The following is an 18,917-nucleotide window of genomic DNA, read 5'->3' as shown; positions in this document are numbered from 1 at the left end:
ACCCCATTTGGTCAAGTGAGCCAGAGCCATGGCCAGATCCTCCCGGCTCATAGCCTCTAAGCTTTGGAATAAACTACCGAAATAAATATGGGGCACTGATGACCCTCTGAAATTCTGCAGGAAAATACATTCTCTGCTTTTTTAGCTGTGTGTTTCCCTTTTGCTATCTTTAACACTGTGTATTTGCTCTCAGATGCCCTTTGGTGCCAGGGCTTTATAAATCATTCATCAATTAATCAATCAATCAATCAATCAATCAATCATATGTTGGTGAATCTTTTCAACATCAAGGCACCTCACTTTGGAACTTGCACTTAGTACATCTACACCTGTAGGAAGACCATGGGCCGCATTACAGAAACTGTGCACCAGTGCCAGTGCAAATTTGCACGGTATTGCCACTAGGGCGAAATTTCCCCTTTTTCTAAAAACACTGGGCCATATTAGGAAACCTTTGAACTTCGACAGGTGCAGTTTTGGGTGATAGAAGCACGAGGGCAAACGTTGTCCTAGTGCAAAAACATTCAGGACATTGTTTGCCCTGGTGCTAATACCAATTGGACATGTGCAGCTAAATGTGCTCTGTTGTTGCAAACTCTCGACATTGTAGCTTAGGAGTATCGTTGCCGTAGGTCTCTCTTCCCTTTCCATGGATCTCACAAGGAAGAGGAGGAGATTTTGTTTAAAAAAGCTGCTGCCATCTAGGAGCACGAGTGGACAAGTTTAGCTAAGTGCGGCGTGCTGTGGTCTGTGGTGGACCCTGGAGTGGGGTCGCATATTGTACTGCTTACAACTAGCAAGCGCCCGAGGTGTAGCAGAGCGTGGCAAGACTGGTGAGTGATCTTTCTATTGATTAGCGGTTCCGGTACAAACAACAAGAAAACGAAACCTGCAAAACATGCACACTACGCAGTAAAACACGCGGTGCCTGCATGAGGACTCAGAGTCCACCTGCAGTGGATTCGCCGGTGCTGGCTCTGGCTGTGGTGCCAAATTCAAAAAAGGATAGATTTTATCACGCGCCTATTGATCTACCAAAAGTAACAAGCTTTTGTGTATCTTTGGCGACACCACCTCCTCCTGTTGCACCACTGAAAACATGACCTTTTAGCAATGATTCCCAACCAGTAGCCCTGAGCATTTTACCCAACATTGAAAACAATAAGTCTCTGTTGAATCTTTCCCTTAGCCTCCAGAGGGAGTCATTAGGCAATGCGTTTGTGTGAACAAAACCAACCACCCCAGAGGACTTTCATATAGAGGACTTTTATAACATTATTGGCACAAACCTGTCAGTGACGCCGTACTCGGAAAATATTGCGAAGGGTGCAACAATGCTCGAGAGTGACTCTGTTTTATTTCTGGTCAGTTGGATTCAGGGGACGAAACTTTTACGCCAAACTTCAGTGCTGTCACTGTAACGGTGGATGCTATTTTTGGCTTTTGCGACAATATTGTCAAGCAGAAATCAGAACTTAAGGAAATCTTAGCCAAAGTTGTGGATGTAATTCTGAGCAACAGTGAAGATATCAATTTAGCAAATGCCAGCTTTGCCTCATGGGAGTGACAGTTCACGCCCTCAGCATCCCTACTAAATTCAGCGGGGATTGTGACTAAGAGGGAATCTATTCCCTAGGTATGCGGCATTAGCCCAGATCAATTGGGACCCACAAAATAAAACGGGGAATCAGAAACTAACGGAGCCTCTTTTGCAAAGAAATGCTAATATCTTGCTCTGTGAATTACCCAAGCAGAACCAATAGCACTAAGGTAGACCGCAAGAATACAACCAAGGAGTAAAGGAAGAACGAGAAAAAGAAAAACAAGATAGTCAACAAACAAGTCACTTAAAGCCAGCAGGCTCTATTTGAAGAAACCACTGCTGGGGATAAAGTGCACTCCCTCGAATACTATTAATGGTTTTCTGATCACTGAAATCTATTCCATTGTCACTACCCACAGTGTTACAGATGGATTTCCCCCTCCAGTCTCTAGTTCCAAACATAATCACACCTAGGTACCTATAGACAGCTGGGTATCTCACCCGGAGATGGTGGGAAGTTGGCATCAATCCTCTGATCCGGCTGTACAAGCCCCTGGGGTTGTGGCAAACTCAATGGATGGATGCAATTTGCAGCGTTTTGTCCCCAGTGCAAGGCAGGGTGGATAGGAAATCTCTAGTGTAGCTCAGGTGTCAAAAAATCCTAACATTTACGGCTCATTGGGGATGCTCAATAGCAAGATGGCCGTCCATAAGAGAAATTCTGATTTGGGTCAGCCGGAAAGGTGTTGGCAGCCCAATAAAAACAGCATTAGGCAAATGGGTTAAGTTTGTTGAGATTTCTCTGACCTCAGAAACCCCATTTATGAATCGGGGTGCAATTTTCAACTTTCTGTACGGAATTCCTACATTTAAGGCTGTCACTACTTCTGACATTGAACATGTTTAACTGCCAGCCTTGGACAGCGAGCAGAACTGGGCTGTCGTGGAATTTGTAGCTAAAGTTACTGTAGATTTGCTAAACACAAACTTTGGCCATCTTATGCACTGGGGTTATGATCTTATTGTTTGCAGCAAGCATATTCTGACTAGGTGCCCGACAGAGATTATACAACCCGGAGCTTGGTGACTGCCTGAGGAATCAGTTAGTCAAGGCTTTGCATCAGAGCGATCAGGCTTGCTTTCTTTTGTGCAAAGCGAAGTGCCTCAACATGTATCTGTGAGCCATACCGAACATTGGATTCCTGAATCATCAGGGGGGGGGGGGGGGCAGGGGCAGTGACATGTGCACATCAAGCAAATGTACATATGTCCTGGAACTCCCATGGTTTCGGCTCTTTTTTAAACAATCCTTGTGTTTTTTTGACTTTGTGTGAACATGATGTTTTCATTTTGCAGGAAACCTGGTTGTGTGAAGAACTAATGATAGACGGTTACAATATTATTTGTCGTGCTGCAACATCTTCTGTTTGTGGGCGGCTGTGGGGGGCTAAGGTTCATATTAAATTGATGGGATTTTCATTTGGTAAGTCTTTGTCGTATGTACTTAACATGATCATTGAGGAGCTGCCAGCACCCATTGAGAAGATACTGCTCATTCATTTATATGACCCGCCGGGTGGCAATATGTCATCCATTATCCAAAGACAAATTGAGAGGACCGATCTGTATCCCAAAAATCCAGTGTTTGTTGTTGGGAATTTTAATGTGCACTGTGAACACCAACTGAGTGTTATAAGGAGTTTGCGGAAAATAAAAAGCGAGAAATTATAAATAATTGTGATGTCAGAACGTATTGTGCCAAATCTAGAGTGGCAGGTCAACGTTGGACAGACCTACTGAATATATTTGATCCAAGGCAGCTGAACATGCAGGAGAACCAGAGGGGAAAGGCTGCTTATGCTTGATCGAACAGAACAGAACCAAAATGACATTAGTGCACACCTGAGTTTCAAAAGAAATGTAAGTTAAGTAATAAGAGCACACATTTCAAGATATTTAAGGTGCAGGGGAGGAACTCTGATCCTGGCACAGAATCACAACAAAATACAGAAATGCAAAGAAGATCCATAGATGGGACCCTCTCGTCCCCTGCACACTCTCCTATACTGAAAAGACAGTCAATATTCAACTAATTCTATTAGCAGACTTTGAGACATTTAGTACACAACTTAATAGAAAAAGCTATTATTCTTTACAACAAAGAAGATCACTTTAATGATATAACATTTTTAAACAAAAAGGGTAATTATTCCAAAATAGCTGATGTGTTTCAGTGTATACACCCCTTCTGCATGAGCAACTCGGACTGAGCACCATAAATGAAGTACAGAAGAAAGTGGCAGTGAGACAAAGTATCAAGACCTGAAATAGTCCCTACTACTTCACTCCAAAATAACGGATCCAAAACAATGTCTTCAGACCTCCGTGCGATGTAAAGCTAATGGTTGAGAATATTCATAAAGAAAAGAATTTCCCCCATCCGGGGGTCGTGATTCCGCGCCTCTCGAACTAATGTTTCCACACGGGTAGTTATAAATCACCTATGTCAGATAAGTCCCAAACACGGTAATAATATCCTCTAAGGCTGCAAATGCAGCTATCCACGGAACGCCACTGGCGGTTTTGGCCAGAAATACTGAAACCAAATGACCAACGCACCCACTGGCAAATCCTGTGGTGAAAATCAATTCAAAGTCTGGTTGGAGCAAGAGTAGTGGGGACTATTTCCGGACTTGAAACTTTTGCCTTACTGCAACTTTTTTTTTACTCTACTTCATTTATGGTGCTCAGTCCGAATGGCTCATGAAGAAGGGTTGTATGTCCCGAAACGCATCAGCTATCTTCGAACTAATTACCCTTTTTGTTTAAAAATGTTATAGATCGCATGTTTTACTCTATAAACAAGAAAGCAGGCCTTCATGATTTTAACATCTTTCAAGGAAAAAGGCCTCGTATAAAGCAGCCCGATTGATCCAAAGATCTGACGATCAGCCTTGGGAAGATAAGAAAAGTTGCATTAGTAAGCTCTGAGTGCGATATAAAAACTGGCTCACTAATTATAAACGAAATCTGAACAATGTAAACTTGAAATTCCTATTTATAGTTTTACAATCTAATGATAGTAAGATATTCTGTGGTTCCTTTCTCTTTTTTCAAAAAGGACAGTCTGACTGATCCCACAAGTTACAGGCTCCTGGCAATGCTATACTCAATTGGAAACATTTTCTCTATGATTTTGCTGCATATTTTGCAGTGGTGGTTCGACAACCAGTGGCTTTTAAATAGGTTGTAAACTGGATTTAGGTCCGGCAATAGTACTTCTTACAACATGTGGGTGCTGCAATATTTCATGGCAGATGTTGTACGAACTAACAATAAAAATGTATACATGTGCTATATTGATTATGCTAGCGCATTCGATTGTGTTTCCCGACCATTCTCATGGGAAAAATGTGCCCTCTGGGGCATTGACCCGGCTTTGCTATATTTCATAAGGTCTTTCTATTCTAACGCCTCAGTAGTGGTACGGGTCGAGTCAGGGATTGAAGTAGGAGTGCGTGTTTGCGCCACTGCTCTTTAACCTGTATGTTGAAGATATATGGAAACCATGATAAGATCCTGCCGTAAGTTTCCTCCCCGAATAGGGGGCAAAAAGTGTACCAGCATATGCTGATGATACCATCTTGCTGGATCAAACAGCCATTGGCCTCCAGCGATTACTGGACGCCTTAGCAAGCTACACCACCAGGAACTGTATGATAATTAATCTAAAAAAAAATAAAACAAGGGTAATGATAATTGGCAAACAACCAAGCAAATACAAGAGCTTTACTAGGAGGTTAGGTAGGAATCGCTCGCAGTGGTGGACACATATGGATACCTTGGCAGCCAATTAAGGGTCACCCAAATCTAACATTCTATGCGAACTTTGCTGCACAGAATGTTGCCAAGAAATGGGTGCTCATAAGGAGTTTTTCAACACCAGGAAAAGGGGACACAAAATAGCCGAAGATCTGGAAATACCCATGCGTCTAGTCTCTTGACTAGATCGGACTGAGGGAAGTCTTTTAAGATCTTTCCAGGGAGCCCAGGACAGTTCCTGTGGAAGCCTTGAGGTGCGAGATAGGGACGACATCACTGGTGGTCCTTTGGATGATTGGTTGTTGCAAGTTCTATGGCAAGCTCATCTGGGCCCGGAAAGATACAGATCCCCTGCCACGAAAGCTCTGTGACATTTATACAATCATTAAAAGCAAAAATGAAGATGTGAGATGGTGCAAATAATCCTGCAAATCTAAGCCAAAAAAAGCGATATGTAGAATTTTCTACCCTTAAATCAAACTGGCTTGGTTGTATATGTACCTTGTTATGTACACCTGAGAGGCTTTATTACATATTTATGCTTTGACATCCTGCCTAACTTCGAGTTTGTAGGAGCATGAAAGTGTGTTGAGCGTGAAGCGCGATTGTGCCGCTTGTGCGGCAAGGGGATTGAGTCCCATCGACATATGTTAGTAGAATTACAGGCTTTACAAGAACGATATTGGAAGGGATATGGCAAATGTGGAGCTGGCGTAGAAGGGTGGGCTACTGACCAATTTTGAGCTTGATATATTCGGCAGAAGCTTTGTTAATCACGGCAGCCACATATCACGTATGGCAGTTTGTGATTCCAAAATTAAATATGAAGATGATAATTGAGTGGCGCAGGTGGTTTTCCCCCAAAGGTTTCCTTTAGAATTATTTTGCTGAATGGAAATATTGGATGTGGATTGTGATAAAATGATTTTATATGTTACATTTTAAGAAATGTAAATATTTGCGAATTTAATGAAAGTAAACATGAATATTATTTTTCATAGGATTGCATTGAACGAATTACGATGATGAAATGTATGCGTGTAATATGATGAAGTTTATGTGTGTAATATGAAAGTCACGTTTTTATTTTGCGTTTTGTAAATAGTGTGAATTTTTTCTTAGTAAAACTAAAAGCACTGAATGCATTTACAAAAACAAAAAAACAAAAAACAATCTGTATCAGCACCAGGACAGACGTTGGCCTGGTGCACAAATTCATAGAAAATTTACTTTTTTTGCACTATGTCAAAATGCACTTCTCATGCTTCAAAGGTTTTCTACTTTGTCCCAGTACTTTTAGAAATAGGGTAAGCTTGCCCAGTGCTGATAAAATGCATACTTACACCTGTGCAAAGTTTCTATAATCTGGTCCCAGATGAGATTCAGAGATGCTCTGAATCTCACATGCTCCTCTTTACCAACACGTCTTTTTTTTCCCTACAATTGTTCCATCGCCATGGGTAGATGGGTATGAGGATAAGCCTATGGCTTTGCTGCATTGCACTTACAATGAGTTATATTTTAAAGTACAAGGTCCTACATCTGGAAATTGTTCGATCATAGGGTATCTTTATTTATTATTTCAATTTCATTAAACATGAATGAAACGACTCTAAATTACTCTGAATAGGAAAAGGCTAGTTCATGAACACCTGGAAAAATATGGAAATCAACTACTATATATATATATTCATAAAGAAAGGTTCAAAGATTTTCCAAAATGGGAATCTTACTTCAATATGCGGCGTTCCGACTTCAGTGTTTATTCTCCATCTCCTTTTTCTCTAGCAAATTCTACCAGAAAGAAGATGTAGGAGAATTACTCCCAATCCAACATTTTGAAACCTGTTGCCAGACGACACTGATCAAATTAAAAACAATTGAGTGACTTTCTGGATTGGACCAATATTCATAATAGTGATCTTCCAGGATCGCTATAAGAATTGAAATTGGTGTCGAACAATTTTTCTGTGGGTAAAGGAAAAAAAAGGTTTAGCTGATCAGTGCTAGATCACCAATATTGTCCCAGACGAACACATTCTATAATTGAATGCCTAAAATTACCTATTGATTGGTTAGATTGAAAACCTTTCTTTTATATTTGCCTTCACTACCATGACAATTTCTCTGCCACATAAAATAGCTGATACTGATTGTAATATTGGTTTGTCTGCATCTTAGATTATCTAACAACATGCTGAAGGTAATTTAGACTATTCACATATGCCAAGTTAAATACCAATTTCAATTTCCCAATTAACCACGTGCTGTTCAGTTGGCTCAGAAATCTCCTGCACATGGAAGGACGCCTTACTCTAACAACAGTCACAGTTCTGCTTGCACACATCCCGTACAGGCTTGAGGGTGAATAGATAAATTAAGTGTACGGCATTAGCACCCTGAGCACAGACAGGGGTACAAGTAGAAAACACATTCACGTGCCTCACTAAGGATCCTGATTCCATGGTTCACACAGTGCCACTTTCTCTCGTTTGTTTGACAAAATAGACTATGCATAACATCACTATAGATAATATTCTATAAATATTTATGTAAGTACTGCATAGGGTAAGAGCGTGGTACTCCTTCTACTGACCCATCTATTGGCTTGTTTTGGAAAGATCTTGGAGTGGCTCACTTTCTCCCTCCTCCTGGTCAGATGCCGAGCAAGTAAGACAGCCACTTCTTCTCTATAGAAGTAGGACTTTAACCTGTTGATCTGGAAAACTCTGGGAGCCTCCTTGCTAATATCCCAATTAACACCAACACGGACTTCCCCAAGTTGTGAAACAATTTTGTAGGAGCCAGTCCATTTGTCCTCAAATGCTCTAGGCTTTTTAAATTCGATGATAATGCTTCTTGTCTGTAGCTAGACCAACCTGAGAAGCTTTCTGATCAAACCAGGGCTTCATCAGAGCCTGCCTTGATTTCAGTTTTTATTTTTAGCATCACCCTCCATACTGACTACTCTTTTCCTGACGCCCTGGTCAGTCTACCACGTTTAGGCTTGACTGGGTGAGGTGGCTTCCAACTCGTCTTTGGCCAAGGCAAGTGGACTTCTCACAGGGTAGCCAAAGAGCAAATCAGTGGGTCTGAATCTGACTCAAAGGAAAGACAAGGCATGGAAGTAGGAGATGTCATTTCCTCTTTAAGGGCTCTTCTTGAGAACTCATAATGAAATGTCCTACTTCTGCTCCACGTGAAATTGCTAATGGCCTGGTTCCTTGTCAGTTACGCAGATTCACGGTGTACGGGATGGTCTGAGTTGTCTGCACTGATGTTAAACAGGCTTGGGCTAGTGACAGAGTGCATTCAGTGCTGCACACCATCCATGAAAGGATCACCCCATGGCTGGGATAACCAGTAGGATCTGTGGTGGCTGAGTCATGCTAGAACATCAATCTGCTGCACAAACTATCACTGTAGAAGACAGCTGGCACACTGCACACTAGATATTTGTACTATGAGCCATGGCCTTGATTCTTAACACAAGAGCACAATTAATGAAATGAAACTGGCTGCAGACAGAGATCCCTGATCAATGCCTTCATCCCCAGCTTCCTACCTGGCGAGGAAGTTATCCCACTCATTGCTCCTGTAATGAAGTGCTACACTGACAGGTTCAGCAGGCAATCTTTATTTCAGGAAAATCATCCAACAACTGCCAAAGCAACGCTTTAAATTACAATTCGGATATTTCATGGGCTGACCAGAGTGAGAGGCATGGATTGCAGGCTGTTACCGATGCATCCCAGTGCTGTTGGAAAGGGCTGTATGGGTATTATTGGGCCACATCGGAGTTATGAGCCCGGGGCAAAGTCAAAGTTACATAATGAAGGTAAGGGATGACAACACATGTTACAGCCCTGCCCCCCACCCCCATGGCTGAAATTACACCATCATTTGGAACAATCACAAAAATCAAACATAGAACAAAATAGTTCCTTCCTAATAACAAAACAAGATAAAATAATTTAAAGAAAAACGTACACTAATAGTTAATGTTACAAAATTCATCCTCACCCCAACATAAAAATTTGATTGCTTGGATAATACAATAGATGTCTTACAATTAGAATTAATATTGTGTAAAGGGACATTCACATTTGTAGAAAAATTGCAAGACAAACATAATAAATCACTGATTGGTTCCAAAAAGACAATAAAATTAATAACCAAATGAGTGTAAAAGTTTGGACAATGTGCAAAGGTATGGGGATAATGGAATTGATTTCAATCTAACCTATCTAATCTATCTCCTGATGTCAACATTGTCATTATATACCGCCCATATTGCAGCTATTATCTTATATTGCTATACGGACCATATTATAGCCATCATCATGTGGTCGATGCATGAAACATTTTGATGGGTCACAAATTATAATCATCACCACCAATGTGGTCTGTAACAAATCCTGCTTGCCCATGGTAAAAATCCATGCCACATTGCCAATCACAGTTTTAATTAAACTACACAGGAGAGACTACATGACTAATGTGCATAATGAATGTAATAGAGGTGAAGGGAACATACCAGCATGAAGCAAATGTCACTTATTGGTTCTGTGTGATATTGGTGTAGTCCCCAGGCTCCAGCATAGATGAGATAAATGATGTGCTCCAAAAAGAAAATATACTAATAAGGACACATAGCAGCGAAAAGTACACTTCAGTAATAAATACGTATGGAAATCTATAAAAAAGTAAGATTAAAGCCGACCCCTGCTTATGGAGCCTATAATCAGATAGCTATGCTTATTCAAAGTTCCCTCGTCTCATTCCAGTGAACCCGATTGTGACACTGTGAAAAACAAAATAACAGACCCAGCGACTCAGTTCGTTGGGCTATCCCGAAGAGTAGACGAGTGGATCTTTCCAGGTACAGGCGGCACATCTGTGGAATAACCTCCCAAAAGATTCAACTTCAGAAAGAAATAATTTATCCTTTAGGAAAAGATTGAAAGCAGCTCTTTTTGACTAGCCTCTTTGTTTTTAGGTTGTTTCTCCTTTTGTTTTCTGGGCCCTGATGCTGGCGCATTATAAATTAAAAATAAATAAATAAATAAACAAATTAACTCAAAAAAGGCACGGAGAACAGTGACCATTAAATCTAAATGCTGGACTTCAAAGCAAACTAAATTTGACAATATACTACCTCAAGGGGTCACACGCAAAAAAATCTTAACAACAGGTCAGAAACAAAAGAAAGCAGTTGGAGAAGGTGTTCGGACCCTTCCAGGGAGCATTGCCCTTCTGGAGCATTGTCATTGGGAGACACTAAGCACTGAGGAGGAATGTTGGAAGAGAAACATCAAACTTTATAACAGTTTGTAGTACCCTCTGCTCATCCATTGTTTGCAATGGCCTGCCAACATTCCAATGTTAAAACTGGGCATACAGCCTGAGTTCTTGTTTGTCTAGCCACAAGAGTGTTTGCTGCAATATTTCCAAAGCACACTTGCATCCAACAAGAACTCTCTCAAAACCAAGAGACTGTTTGGCTGGGCTGTGAGCATTCTATTGTGAATTACTATTCAGTTTATAGGCAGAGGACCGCGTTATGAGGATCCTGTCTAGGTCAAAAACAGGTTGTGTATGAATTACCAATAACGCACACCACAGTACACGCCATTAGATATTTATTTCATGCTGTTTTCCAGGTGAATGCTGCATGTTTTAAATGGTCCATTATTAGCAGTTTGAGTTCTGCATTCGATTAACTTCTATTATTTAAAGTGTGGCCTGTGTTTAATCAAACAGCCATACTCATAATGAGGGCCTTGGGGAGTGCGTATCCATGGGTGCTCTTAAGAAAGTTATCTGTACAGCAGGATTTAGATGGCCCGAGGGATACATGCTATACAAAGTTGCCAAATTACACACTTCTTAATTTGTAAAAAAAAAGAAGTGCTGGGGCTCAAATAATTTCTACCACGCCCATGACACATCAGGATGGGCAGCTCCCTGCCCACCGTTGCCACCACACATGGCTGCTCCCCATGTTGTCAATATATCTGGGGTTAAAGCTGCAACTCCCAACGGCTTATTTTCGTTGGAGGATGTACTCACAACGACAGAAGTGTGATTTACAAATGCCAATCAACATACACATAAAATAACATACTCATTGTGTATTGACATGAGACACATGTTTAAGTGTGCCTTTAAACACAATCATCATGTATATTCTGCTCTGATTCTATAGGTGTTTGCTATGTGAGTGGCAGCAAAAATAAAGTTGCCAAAACACCACATCATAATCAAACTGTGTCTGAGAAAATAAGTGCCAGGGCTAAGCCCTTGCAAACACCCCCACAAATTAAGCACTAAAATCACCACAATGTGTTGCATGCATGAGGAAACTAATCATTGCATTGAAAATCTTTGCAGTGGCAAATTATGTTTTTCAAGAGGAATTTCCCCCAACACTTGTTCCTTTAAGTTGTGTGTGAGCTTCTGTTCATTGATATGGAAATTCTAAACAGGGAGATATGGCCCCAAATCTTAAACTCGTAAATGTCATGGATTGTGGGGTGCATGGTCTTCAAAGAGCTTTACCCTGGTGAAATGAAAACATTTCCTTTTTCAGATGCATTCTTCATGTTTCACACGTGTCAAAAGCTGCTCTGCTCTCACAATCCTTACAGTTAAATGTCCATCTTTCTTTCAGTGTCGGTCACCAAGCCACAAGTGGCAAGTATGTCAACAGATAAACTGCACCATTGCAAATATGCATGCTGCCCTGGAGCCGCGGCCACTATATGTGCCTCTGCTATTGCTCAATGCCTGCACTCAGCTTGCACTGTCGGTTTATAACACTTTTGCATTTGCCCAATAGCCATTGTTTGACTCTGCTCTGAACTTTGATGAGCGCTGCACTCTAAATTACCTGCAATTCTTGCGAAGCCTCTGCATTAGAGAGGTTATTAAACTCCATTAATTCCATCTCAGTCACAGATCAAAGAGGGCATCTTAAGTATCAAAGTTGCCGATGAAACCCTGATTCTGGCCGAATGCGGAGGAATATAATGCCATGGATTGAGTTCTTTGCAGTCTCCAGGGACCTACACTCACTCCTTTACAAGTACTGCCACATCATCACTCTTAAACAACACATCCCTTTCACTAAATGCACCATCACTCTTTCTATCAGTCCAAAGAGTGGCAGGTCCTATATCTAACCAAGTGCTTCATGGCCATCCATTGGTGGAGGAATGCATTAGATTGCAGGCCTTACTTCTGGAAGACAACAACACCCTCATTTTGCCAGGGAGAATCCATTAAAGGGTCTCAAGCACGCGGATGACCGTGTTTCGGCTAATATGTTTACTTTCTGCCTGAAACCCAAAAATAACACTCCTCTGGATCTTGGTATCACAGAGTGAGGTTTTAGAAATGTGCATGTCTACATGAGAATGGTATCTGAGCTGTAGACTATTGCCAGATGTAAGTAATGACAATTGCCATTTTGGAGTAAGTGACAGATGGTGTTGGTTTGGGATCTGGCTGAAAGTTAACACATGGAGAGTGTCTAGAATGCTTAAGGGATTGGAGAAATCTTTTAACATCACTGTGGCTACATTTACTGGGCATACAGGTGTCAGCCAACTCCCTCCCAAGAACCTGCCAGCAACCAGCACAACATCACCTAGAGGACAGAGGATTGCATGGACATTGTAGTAATCACTGTTGTACCATGGAAGCCCCCATTCTACCTACCGACGCTTGCCACACAACCTTCCTACCACTCTAAGGTCTACAGGTGTTGCGAGGTGCCTGTGACCTTCAGCTACTTGGGGTCCTTGCACACCTTTGCAGTAAACCTAGAGCCTCTCGAAATGGTGACCACACTGACCAGGGCCGCTGGGGCCACCGTGTGACCTCCAACAACCCTCACTTAATTCACAGGAACCTCAGTCATAGCACACAGTATTAGAAGCCCACTGTCCTCATGACATTGTTATCTGCAGTATTGAAGACTGTTTGAGCCATCATGGTCCACTCCCTACCCTTAGACATCTCCCACACTTTCTGCTGCTCAGAGGTCTAAATACGATGTCACCGTAGTGTGGACCTCAGCGATATAATGCTCTATTGGATAACAAATGCAAACAAAAAGCTTTTCATCATACTGCCAAGCTCACTTGGCCTGGCAAGACCACATACATCCATTAAGAAGACCTTTCAGTGACATCAACTACAGGAAAGAGTTTTGGATCCTTTTGGCTGCCCCTCACCAGTCAACCTTATCAAAATGACCAATGCAGCCTCACGTGGGTGGAGGGTATCCTGGTGAAGGGCATATGAGAAAAACAAAACCCATTTGCCATTCTTGCCCTTCTTGCCCTTGCTAGGATCCTCTGCAAGATGGCAACCGAGATCTACCTCTTAGTGGACCCCGGAAGGATAATGTAAAGTTGTTTGAAGTTGCCGTCACCACCTTTCCCCTTCTCCCCACCAGCATTGTGTCTTATTCTAGACTTCCTCTTGTCCCAGTTCCTTCTCACACTCTACCATGGTTTGGTTCTAGACTCCCTCTCACTTTCCATGCACTCTTCCACCTCCTTTGATTCCTACACCACCCCATGTATGTCATTGCATCCATGGTAATGCTCTTTCCCAATGGTTTATGGTAATTTCACACTCATCTTCTAACTGTAAAGGATCTAGAAATGGGATTGCTACCAACATGCGTGTTCCTATGTACAGTGTTTTAAACAATAAAGTAAAAAAGTCAAGACTGCATTTAATAAAGTTAAAGTTTTTGGATCTGTTAGGGCCTTAGTGCAGTGAAGGCTAGCTTAGCTTGTTTGCAGTGCAATGGCCTGGGGAGGGAGCAACCTGCCACACCAACTCTCCGCCCCGTCGAGAAAACAACCTTCCCTTCATTTTGAGACTTTGTTGCAGTGTGGATCAGATGAGGAAGTGAGGGTCTGTGATGCTTCAGTGGGTGCCCGCTGGTGGGATGGGAGTACTTGACAGTATATTTATTTTTGGGGAATAGATTGTTTAATAGGCTACTAACCTAGTAGGAGAAAAGAACAAACTGCACAATGTTGCAGGTTCATTCTGATTGCTCCTTGCATTGAGGTTATCAAGGGCCTCTAGGTACACGGCAGAGATAAGGGTCCATATTCTCAAAACATTTTAGGGGTGCAAGTGATGAGCTGTACTTGCACATGTCATCACTTCCACTAAAAAAGGAGGTTCCTGATTCACAAAGGGCATCTGAACGAGTGCAAGCTGCGCTAAATCAGATGCCTCTTTTCACTCACGCGTTTGCGTATCAGGTGCCATGTCTGCACATTTAAAAGCACATCCCGAATTCACAAAGGGGGTGTCCTTTAAATGTGCAGAATTGAGGCACATTCCCCTGTTCCTGATGGGAAAAGGCAGAGGGGGATGGGCAAATCATGACAGTCATTTCTGACCCTATCATGCTTTTCTCTTGAAGTGTGACTCCCACGTGTTAAACCCCGGCAGTCACTCTTGATTTTCTATCCCCAAAACAGGGATAGAAAAGCTGTTAGTTCTTTGTTTACATTTCAAAGTGACAGGCAACATAAGAGCCCATCACTATGAAATGCACCCTTAGCACATGCAAACTTGTCATACATCAGTGTCAGGAGGACCCTCCCAACACTAGTGTATGCAAATCGCTGGCCACCTCACCTTTTGAAAAACAGTCCCCAAGAAATGTGCACTTCATCTTTGTGAATACGTTGACCCTAGCATTTCTAAAAGTAATGCAAATGAAACAAGCTCATTATTTGCACTCCTTTCATTTATACTACTTTTTGAGGATATGCATAATGTTTGGGGGGGGGGCATGTATGCAGAATCATCCAGGATTAACAGGTACTGCAACCGCTACTGACGAGAACCTCCAAGCTTTTATGGCCCACATGACTTAACAACAAGCCATTGTCAACTCAGGTCTAATATAAAAACAGACCGCAAGTAAAGCATTCTACCTGGCCAAGTTTGCCACCACAATATGCAATGAAACCATGTGTAATTTTGTATCCAGAAAGAAAACTAAAACAGAGATTTAACATAACAACATAACTTCACACCACTCCATGTGGCACTGTGGCTACTATCTATCGGCCACCAGGTCAGATTTCTTCCTTCCTCTCCAAGTGGGCGGATCTCTCCTCCTCACTCCTGGCCTCAACCACTCAACTCCTCTTTCTTGGAGACTTCAACATCCACCCGGATGCCTCCTCGACGCTCTGATCTCCTCTGACCTTCCCCTCTCTGTCCCTCTCTCCACTCCTCTCTCCTGGAGTGATCACTTTCTCCTATCCTCCCACCTCACCCTCCCTAAGGTCAAGCCACCTTCATCACTGCCACCCTCCTTCTCGGTCATCCGACCCATGAAGCGCGTGTCAATTGAGGCTTTCGCCACCACCTTCTCATCCCCTCTCCCCCTTTGGCTGACTCTCACCCTGACACAGCCCTCTCCACGCTCCAGTCTGCTATATCTGATACTCTTGATATCCTTGCCCCTGTCATGAGAATCCGCCTGAAGCCCAAAGCCAAGTGTAACTCCTGGTTTGACTCAGATCTCGACACCCTAAAACGCAAGTGCAGGGTGGCCGAGAGGAAATGGCGTGCTTCATGTTCATCCTCTGACATATTGGCCTGCCGCCTGCTGCAAATTCAATACCGGCTCTCCGTTCTCACCAAGAAGAGAGCCCATATCCATGTCTGCATCTCTGCAGCATCTAACAACTCGGCTGAACTCTTTATAATCTGCAAGGAACTGGCCAATCCTGCCGCAGTCTCTACCTCTCCTGTCCCCTCCCAGGCCCTTTGCACGGCACTGGCTTCTCACTTCATTTCAAAAACTCAGGACATCCTGTCCTCACTCTCCTCCTATCACCTCCCTCCCACTATTCCCTGCTCTTCCTCTGGCCCTTCTGCAGCCACCCTTCCTCCCTCCTTCTCTGTCTTTCCCCTTTTCTCTGCTGACAAGGTTTCCAGACAAGTCAGATCTATGAAAGTCTCATCGAAACAGGTTCACCCCTGTTCCTCCAAAACTATCAAGGACCACATCGACTCCCTGGCTCATGCCCTGGCTGACTTCTGCAATCACTCCTTCGCCACTGGAGTCTTCCCATCCCCCCTTAGGCACTCCCTTGTGCACCCTCTTCTTAAGAAACCCTCTTCCGACCCCTTCTGCCCGGCTAACTATCGCCCAATCTCCATCACTCCCTTCCTGGGCAAGCTCCTGGAGAAACTGACCATCTCCCAGCTTAATCTCCACGCTGAATCTGTGGGTTGTCTTCATGACCATCAGTCGGGCTTCAGAGCTGCCAGAAGCACGGAAACTGCTCTCCTGAATATCCATGAAGACCTGCTCTCCAACCTTGATTCCAACAGCCCTTGCGTTCTCATCTTGCTTGATCTCTCTTCTGCCTTTGATACTGTCAAACATGCCATCCTGCTCAACCGTCTCTGTGATAACCTGGGTATCACTGGTCAGGCTCTGGCGTGGCTGACTTCTTTCCTCTTCAATCGACCCTCCCAGGTCCAACTTGAGTCCTTCCTTTCTGACATCTTTTTCTCTACCTGTGGTGTCCCCAGGAATCTAACCTCTCTTCCTGGCTGTTCCACCAATATCTGGCACTCCTTGTCCACCGCATCGCCGCTCTCTGTCCCAACTTTCAGTGCTATGCGGATGATACCCAGCTAATTTTCAGGCTACCCTCAGCTTCCTCCTCTCCTTCCCTCATCTCCGACTGTCTGTCTGCTATCCAGGAGTGGTGTGCCGCCAATGACCTCTGCCTTAATGCCAGTAAGACTGAGATAATACTCATTGGCACACCCACTCCCTCCTTCCCTGCAGCTCTCTGGCCAGCCTCTCTTGGCCCTCTTCCTGCTCCTACCTGCAAGGCAAAAAACTTCGGGTCATCTTTGACTCCACACTCTCCTTCTCTCCTCACATTTCTGACGTCTCAAAGAAGTCACACTACCAGCTGCACCTCCTCAGAGGTATTCTTCATTTCCTCTCCTTCCCCCAGAAGCTCCCTGCCTCCACAGCCCTGGTTCTCTCTAAGCTGGACTACTGTAACAGCCTCTATCTAAATCTGCATGCCTCTACTCTCCGCCCTCTGCAACTCATCCAGAACAGGACTGCGAGACTTGTCCTTGGCCTCAAGCCAGGGACCGTATCTCTCCAGGACTGAAATCTCTTCACTTGCTCCCAGTGGCTGCGAGGATTAAGTTCAAAACCCTCTGCATTGTCCACAAGGGCTTCTGGGGCCTGGGGCCGAAATACCTTCAACTCTCTCTTCCTAAATATCTACCTTCTTGAGCTCTTCACTCATCTGCGTCCAACTCCCTCAGGGTCAGCCGCATCTCCAAGCAACGAGTTGGTGGTAGATCTCTCTCCGCGTCAGGGGCCTCCCTCTGGAACAGCCTTCCTGCCTCCCTGAAACTTGAGGAGAACCATCTCCGGTTCCAGAAGCACCTCAAAACCTTCCTCTTTGCTTCTGCTTTCTCTCCCCCTCTCCCTTGCTAAATTCCTAATTGAAACTGCACTGAATCTGCACTGGGCCACTCTCACTGATCTCGGTCCCTGGCCCAGCCACTTGCCCCTGGCACTGCCTCCTTGGCAACCCCTGCGCCGCGGGACTGTCTCTGTATCCCTACAGCCCCCCTCCCAGCACTTGTCTGCACTTACTTTGCACTTGCTACCTATTTATTTATCTTATTATTCTACTACCCCATGTACTGCACCTTCCCCTCTCCCTTGCCCCTCGCACTTTCCCTACCCCTCTTCCCATGCACTTACATGATCTGACTGACACCTGTCCTAGTAAGATCGTTGTCTGTCTCCCTTTGTCCCCCCCCCTGCCTCATCGTGCCTTGAAACACTTGTGCTTAGGCGCGTTATACATGCCATACCATATCATATCATATCACAAAGTATATGTAGGCCAAATCCTGCCATTGATCTTGGTCTGCCAGGTCTTTTCATGATTTTACTTTTTACATATTCTTTAATTTAATGTAATTTAAATTTAAAGTGCATTTTTGGTTTTGCAAGAAACATGATGCGCTATTCAATCCACAAACAGTTTCCAAATTACAAATAATTCTACACATAAACCTAACCAATTTCAAGCATACAAAATATTCCATTCATGATATTGTAAAAATGATCTAAATATTTCAATTTAAAGTGTAACTATTATCCCTATTTATTTAAATCTCTCTTTTTTAAAGTAAATGATGATTTGGGAACAAGGAGCTGTGCGACATTCAATATTTTCATGGAAATACCTTCTTTTTATCAATGTCAAATAATTTGTCAAAAATCGTATAAATATTCCTTAAAAAGAGAGTTCTGGGGAATAATTGAGCATCAAAGTTTTGCTTTGTGTCACAGAGAGTCATTGGAGGTCCTGTCCATTTCTGAGCTCAATTGTTCTTTCTCCCTCAATGGTCTGGGCTTATCCTACTGTTTCTTCCTCACCTATCTGGGTCTACTTCTTCTATTTCAACCTCTTCCTCCCTCTGTAAGGACGTCAGTCCTTGG

At 43.2% G+C, this 18,917-nt stretch overlaps 1 protein-coding gene across 50 annotated transcripts in view; it reads left to right on the top strand.

The window, feature by feature from the left end:
- Positions 1–18,917, top strand: part of TRDN (triadin) — a 1,596,486-nt gene that overhangs the window by 1,273,853 nt on the left and 303,716 nt on the right. For 41 of the 50 annotated variants that reach the window (XM_069607588.1, XM_069607568.1, XM_069607599.1 and 38 more), the window contains one exon: positions 12,039–12,065. The exons of the other annotated variants lie outside the window; for them this stretch is intronic. In XM_069607588.1, coding sequence (XP_069463689.1) covers positions 12,039–12,065 — 27 coding nt within the window. The remainder of the gene's footprint in view (positions 1–12,038; positions 12,066–18,917) is intronic. 50 annotated transcript variants of the gene reach the window in all.

The sequence above is a fragment of the Ambystoma mexicanum genome, chromosome 4q, assembly GCF_040938575.1.
Source record: "Ambystoma mexicanum isolate Mex_15411 chromosome 4q, UKY_AmexF1_1, whole genome shotgun sequence".
NCBI classification, from domain to species: domain Eukaryota; kingdom Metazoa; phylum Chordata; class Amphibia; order Caudata; family Ambystomatidae; genus Ambystoma; species Ambystoma mexicanum.
Note: the sequence above shows the minus strand (reverse complement) of the source record. Positions and strands in the feature narration are given on the sequence as shown.